The sequence below is a fragment of the Hordeum vulgare genome, chromosome 4H, assembly GCF_904849725.1.
Source record: "Hordeum vulgare subsp. vulgare chromosome 4H, MorexV3_pseudomolecules_assembly, whole genome shotgun sequence".
NCBI classification, from domain to species: Eukaryota; Viridiplantae; Streptophyta; class Magnoliopsida; order Poales; family Poaceae; genus Hordeum; species Hordeum vulgare.
The window spans coordinates 456167661-456174718 of record NC_058521.1 but is presented as its reverse complement, the minus strand read 5'-3'; the positions used below and the strand labels follow the sequence as shown (position 1 = coordinate 456174718).

Here is a 7058-nt window from a genome sequence, read left to right as displayed (position 1 = left end):
ATGCCTAGATTTTTCTTCTACTAGTGTCATTTGTAAGTGGTGGTGGAAGCTTTCAAACTACTCAAATACTCGTAATTTGTACTTCCTTCGTCTAAAAATACGTATTAAAAATAAATAAAAGTGATGTATTAAAACTAAAATATATGTAGTTATACCAATTTTGTCGACAAGTATTTCTAAACGGATGAAGTAATACAGTTATACTATAATATCACAACCACTTAATTTAGCGCATCCCCGAGAGGCTATCTCTTAAACGGACAACCTAATTTATTCGTGGACATATCCAGATGTGTTTGTGTACACCTTGATGTCACCCGCCGACTAATAGTAGTCCTTAAATGCTCGCTCCTTGTTCACCCTTTCATGTCTTTTTTTCTTTAAATATTAAAATAGTTTAAAGATAATATTATAAACAGAATTTTAAATAATAAATTCTGTCTTTAGTGATGACTCGACTAGAAGCTATGAAAAGGCCTATCGAAGCTAAACCCTACTTAGGGTTTTTCTTAAACAATGAAAAATAATTTTGGATGAGGCAAATGCGGGTGGTATTCTATTTTTCTTCTCAACCCATCACAGAGTAGGGTGGGGCAACCAATATGAAAAAGGCTCACATCTTCTCAACATTCAGAGTTAGATTAAAGTTTAGAACCACCTCTTGTCATTTATTCACTCTATTTTTTTAAACACGATCCCTTAAAACCCAATCCAATTAAAAAAGATCGAAGAGAGTTGCCTGGTTAATAAATAAAAAACCGGATTAAAATCATCACAATGCATCCACCAAAACAAGGCACACAGGACGACCTGACAACCTACACAAGAACGCACACACGCCGCCAAGGGGAAGAGCTCCGTTGAGGTTGCAATCCGACGTCATCGTCATCATGCCTCCGCGAGGGCGATTCCGACTTCACCATCGACGACCACCGATGTAGCCTCCACCGCAGACGAGCGCAGAGACCTGCGTCGGACAATGCCAAATAGTCCACCACACGTGCCGGCGACCAGGCAGCTTTGACTCTGTCGACGAGCATTGTAGGATAAAAAAACGCTGGACCTGCACCGAGCTAGCAGAACACAGCAGCAATTCCTACTCCGCTTAAAGCGGCCATCGTTGCCACACAAGCAGCCGCACAGATCATCCGCATTGTCGGACGGGCCCCAACAGTCTTTTTAAGATTTTAGAAATTGCACATATTTCTTACAGCATGTTCGGTAAATTGAAGGTAATAATATATGGTCGTGTGAGGATAAACCCTCCTTGAAAAAAGTATGCATTCCATCATCCAATAGTTTACACTAAACCGGACGCACTTGCAGCCCATGATGCCTTGGCTACAGCAGCAGCATCTTCAGTGGATGCTTACATATATGTACAGTGTTAAGTAATCCATATTTCGATGCACACATAATCTGAGACGTCTTCCTGGTTTGGGAATTCAGCAAACTGGGACACTGAAATAAACGGATCATCTCCCGGAACCAGCACTACGTGCAGCTCCCCATGACTGCGATCTCGTCTTTGAGGGACTTCCTCTTGCCCTCGTTCTTGCTCCTGGGTTTTGCAGCCTGTTTCAGAGTCTGCAGCATCATCATCGGTTAGTGACCCAAATGTAAGAACATAGACAGATAGTATAACCCAATACGGTGCTGTCCTGCTGACCTTCTTGAGGTGTAGGTCCGTGTGCCTCTCCATCTCCCGGATCTGCTCCATGGTCATGCCGTACCACTCGTCTATCCACGCGAAGCACAGCCGGTGGCACGACAGAAACAGCGCCCTCTCCCCCTGCACGGTATGGAGTGTTAGCTCTGAGGTTCTGAAGTATTCACGCTCTGCCAGATTCAGATCAAGCGATGCGCAGTTTGACAAGATATGCAGGTACCGTGATGAGGCAGTCTTCGAGCCGTTCGCCCAAGCCCCAGATGGGAGCATCCGTGATCACCAGCTTGTATATGGTCATCACGGGACGGCATGAATTCTGAAACGAATGCAACAACCCAGGCACAGTCAAACTTGACAGTAGCAGTACACATAGATCTCTGATTCAGAATCTGCATACCATCCACCCATCCAAAAGAGGGCCTCGGTCAGTCCGTTGCGACTTGAATGTTGTGAGGTCGACTTTTGGAGCAGTGATCACCTTGCTCCAGTAGTCCCGCGATACCGACGCGATGTCGACGACCTCTACCTCCCTTGCAGCTAGCTGCTGGCTGTTTAAATTGTGCGCCTGGTTGTAGTGCACTCTTAGTCTCGTTTCCTTTCGTCTCAAGGACTGAAAATGACTAGGAGGCAACTGAATGTGCTTACATTTTCAGAGCATCCGTTGTCAGGTCTAATCACAGTGTCAATCGTCAGTGAACACTTGCTAAAAAGCGGGCACTGCATGATAGTAGCAAATAAGCAAGAATAGTGAAGTTAGTATAATTTGGGCGTGCTGGATGAACTGAGATGTGCAGGATTCGAAGGATTGTATAATTTGGGAATTGGGAGTGCTGGATGAACTGAGATGTGCAGGATTCGAAGGATTTATCTACTTGCAGTACCTTGATCACTGATGGAGGTCGGATCAACATCCATGGCAAACATGAAAAAAGGAGGGCGATACAAAGTTACATCGGGAACTAGTTCATTAAGAATTGATAAGCATAGAATTTTAGCTTAACTATGATTGGCAATTGGCAAAAAAGAGTCTTTCTAACCTGTTCTGCTCTTTGGATACGCGGACCACGAGTCCTCATGTACGGCGAGAGCACTCGCAGATGCAAAGCCCTTCATCCAAGTTGGAATTTTACTGCAGACAGTTTTTAAGGAAAATTATTGCTCATACTTGATCCAATAATCCGGTACCTTTCATTTCACACAGTTTTTACCCCTTAGCATTGCATTGCTAGTTAGCCAATTATTCGGTTCCAGTGGTTTGTTCTTACCTTTGATGATTACTCATTGTCAAAAACCAAGTTACAAGGTTGTGATGGCCTTAATACCAAACAAGCATACTGTTATGTCTTCTTTTTGAAACAACTTATTAGAATGCATTATCACTAGGAAATCGGTGAAATTTGTCATGTTCTGAACTACTTCCTCATTTCTAGACAAACCTAAGACAAGAATTTTGGGACGGAGGGAGTAGTAGATATACTAACGAAAAACAAAACTAGGTGACTGGCTATATATATGTACGAACCTCTGTAAATTATAAACTTTCGAGGTGAATTGGCCCTTGCCGAGCTCCTCGTCCTCAAAAGGGACCTGCTGCAGCACCTCCACGCCCTCCTTGCCATTTGTATTCTGCTGCTCCATCTTGATGATGGTGTAGCTGAGCCCTATCTCATACTGCAATACAATGATTGATCTTGGTCAGCTCAATTACCATCTCACAATTTCAAAATACTAAAAAAACTTGTTAAATTCTTTCGTTGTGGTTCTTCATACCTCCTCCATCGACATAGGCATGATGATTCGGCTTAGTGCAGGATCATAGTCAAGGCGCGGCAAATCGAGGAAATCACGTGAGTTAACAGAAAGAAAATTAAAGTAGAAGATAATTCCCATAAAGCGATATTGCAATGAACATAGAGATCTTTGATAAAAGGATACAATTCCTTGATCTGAACCATGGCGGAAGCAGGCTCGAGATGGTGGCTGGGTGAGTTTGGTTTTGAGAGGACGAAGATGAGACCTTTTTTTGAAACCGGAAGGAGGAGAACTCTTTCACCCGTTTCCCAAGAAGGCAGTGGAGGAAGAGTCAGGACTCGGGAACAGCTTCAGATCGCTGTTTACACTTTTTACACTTCTTCCACTTATGACCTCCGACAGATGCAAAATCTGATAATGGAATACTACAACTTGAAACTGAAAATTCATGTCATCTTACAGTGGGAATCTGAGGTTCGAGGCGGGCGAATGTGCGAAGGATCCTCACAAGGGCACGTCTCCATCAACAGGGTTGTGACTTGTGAGGTGGGTAATTTAAGCACGTCAGAGGTTCCCTTTATGTAACGTATCTTGCAACTTCTGGACAGGAAGATGCTGACGAAATCCGCCCGGCCGCCACTGCAATGGTGCCCACCCCTTCGTATTGCTGTCACGTGGGCCCGGCCAGGGGAAAACACTTGGCCAGGAGGAACCTATGTGGCTTCAGAAAGCACCGTTCCGTCATGCAGATCATGAGGGGTTTGCATTTGTGCGGCGAAAGAGACTGGTTCTTCTACCGTGCATGTATCCAAGTTTCACTAGTGGAAAACGAGCCTTTGGTCTCGATCCTTTAGTCCCGGCCTTCCTCTGGGCCGGGACTAAAGGCCCGGCCACGTCGCCCCAAATCGCAATGCCGTCCACGAGGCTTTGGTCCCGGTCCATAAGGAGCCTTTAGTCCCAGTTTATGTCTCAAACCGGGACTAAAGGGCTACGCGGTGTGCAGCCCGCATGTGCGTCACCTTTAGTTCCGGTTTGTGTCTCAAACCGGGACTAAAGTCTTCTGCCTATATATATTGGCCACAACCCCCCTCTCCCCTCTTCCTTGCATTTTTCTTGGATGGAAGAGTGTGGGTGTGTGCTAGCTCTCCATTTTTCTTGGATGGAAGAGTGTGGGTGTGTGCTAGCTCTCCATTTTTCTTGGATGGAAGAGTGTGGGTGTGTGCTAGCTCTCCATTTTTCTTGGATGCACTAGAGGCGTTTGTTGAAATGTGTGTTAGAGCGATGCCGCTTCAGTTCATCGAACACAACTACGATATGAGATGCCCGAGCCACGCTTAAACCCCTTCCTCTTTATTTCTACTTATTCTAAAAGGTTAGCAACTATATTTCCTCGTTTAGACCGTGCGGTACTAATTTTTAGGATCGTGATTGTATTTGATATACTGTCGTATAACGCAGATGAGCCATCCATGGATGTACGGTGATCGACGCACAACCGCTTACAGAGAAGGCGTGCATTCTTTTCGAGATGCAGCCGATGCGAACAAGCATGGTGGTGACTATATGTTTTGTCCATGTGTTGAATGTCGGAATGAGAAGGATTACACTTCCTCAAGAGTCATTCAGAGCCACCTGCTTCGGTCCGGTTTTATGTCGGGCTATAATGTTTGGACTAAGCACGGAGAAAGAGGGGTTATGATGGAAGACGACGATGAAGAAGAAGAGAACGATGATGACAACTACCGATCTATGTTCCGTGAGTATGCTGATACCGCAATGAAAGCCAATGAAGAAGAAGATCAGGATGAAGAACGGGAACCAGATGAGCCCGCTGATGATCTTGGCCGGGTCATTTATGATGCACGGCGAGGTTGCGACACAGAAAAGGAGAGGTTGCAGTTCGAGCAGATGTTACAGGACCACAACAAATTGTTGTACCTAACTTGTGAAGATGGCCAGAAGAAGCTGGGTAGCACAATGGAATTGCTGAAGTGGAAGGCAGAGACCGGTGTGACTGACTCGTCATTCGGAAAGTTGCTGGTACTGATGAAGAAGATGCTTCCAAGAAAGAACGAATTGCCCGCCAGCACGTACGAAGCAAAGAAGCTTGTCTGCCCTCTAGGATTAGACGTGCAGAAGATACATTCATGCCCTAATGACTGCATCCTCTACCGCGGTGAGAAGTACGAGAATATGGATAAATGCCCGGTATGCACTGCATTGCGGTATAAGATCAGAAAAGATCACAAAATCTGCAGAAACTCTTTAGTCCCGGTCCGTGTTAAGACCCGGGACTAAAGGGCCTGCCCCTGAGGGCGCTCCGAGGCGCCCACGTGGAGCACCTTTGGTCCCGGCTTGGAACAGGGCCGGGACTAAAGGTTAGGCCTTTAGTCCCGCCCCTTTGGTCCCGGTTGGTGAACCGAGACTAAAGCCCCTTACGGGCCGGGACTATAGGCCCCGTCCCCACTAGTGTTTATTTAACACAGTAAAAACGCAAGCGCTTATATATGTTGGAAGGAAGAGAAGGATTGGTGAAATAGTTGTTGTATTACTTAAGCCTCATGACATATATATAGGAGTACAATGATTAACTTGAAGTACAACACAAGGTAGGACAAATCCTAGTCTATCTCATCTTCCCTAATAATAAAGCATCGATGGTTTCTGTCGTCCATCATGGCGTTTTTGCAGAAAGGCCCCTGTAGTTTCCTCTAATTAACCCGCAGTCTGTTTATAAGTGAGGCGAACCATTTTTTCACATTTTACAAAAGACCCCCTTACTTTCATGCTAAATAACCCGCGGTCCAAACTGTAGCCAGTGAATCGTTTTTTAAATTTTATACGTAAACCCCTCACATATGCGTTAATAACCTCGAAGTCCATTCAGAATAAATATAAATTTTCAAATAACAATATCTTTTAAACCGTAAATCCAATTTAGACATGTTATATATGAAACTTGATTAGAAAAATGTGTAGAGTTTGAATATGTTGTTATTTTACATGTTAAATATTTTAAAATATTATATAGGATATATTGCTAATCAATATTTGTCTTTATTTTGTATCGACTATTTGTATTGTAACATGTTAACTTAAGCATCAATATTTGATAAATGTTATAATCTTTGGACATGTTAAGCATCAATATTTGATAAATGTTATAATCTTTGGACATGATGTACTTGCACTAGGTTCTTTCTTTGTACATATTTTATAATCGACCTTACGTACATGCCTTTTTTTTACAGTATCCACGTGCGTTTTTACCAATGGACTACACTTTTTCATTGTTTATTTTTCTCCCGTTGCAATGCACGGGCATTTGTGCTAGTATTTCCTAATAATCAATATACTCAACATCCCCCCGCAGTCACAACGATAGCGACGCAGACGGTGAGCCTGGAGAAGAATCCGAAGGTAAGCCGACGGTCATCCTCCCCCCCCGCCCCCCGCGTAACGGTGTCCATGTATCACGAAAGGTGTGGCTCAAGTGAAAACTAACGAGGTTTCTCAAGTAAGGCAATATTCCTTTGTGTCGTTGTTGTCGGGACCTCGATCCAAAGTCATAGGAATCTAGTGTGTAACATGTTGGAAATATGAGCAATTTACCATAGGATTTTATTAAAAAAAAGCT

General features: G+C 44.0%; 1 protein-coding gene across 2 annotated transcripts; it reads right to left on the bottom strand.

Moving 5' to 3' along the window:
- Window positions 1-1243: 1243 nt before the first annotated feature.
- On the bottom strand, window positions 1244-3947 carry LOC123446605 (phosphatidylinositol transfer protein 2-like). 2 transcript variants are annotated; one of them, XM_045123179.1, is made up of 11 exons: window positions 3882-3947; window positions 3605-3715; window positions 3440-3470; window positions 3192-3340; window positions 2707-2798; window positions 2551-2558; window positions 2315-2386; window positions 2067-2234; window positions 1890-1985; window positions 1670-1792; window positions 1244-1587 (listed from the first exon to the last, which is right to left on the bottom strand). In XM_045123179.1, the coding sequence occupies exons 2-11, from the start codon at window positions 3622-3624 to the stop codon at window positions 1495-1497; spliced, it is 852 nt and encodes a 283-aa protein (XP_044979114.1). In that variant the 5' UTR covers window positions 3625-3715; window positions 3882-3947; the 3' UTR covers window positions 1244-1494. The 2 variants fall into 2 exon arrangements, with proteins under 2 accessions (XP_044979114.1, XP_044979113.1); XM_045123178.1 differs by having other exon boundaries at window positions 3605-3788; window positions 3882-3941.
- Between the last annotated feature and the right edge of the window lie 3111 nt (window positions 3948-7058).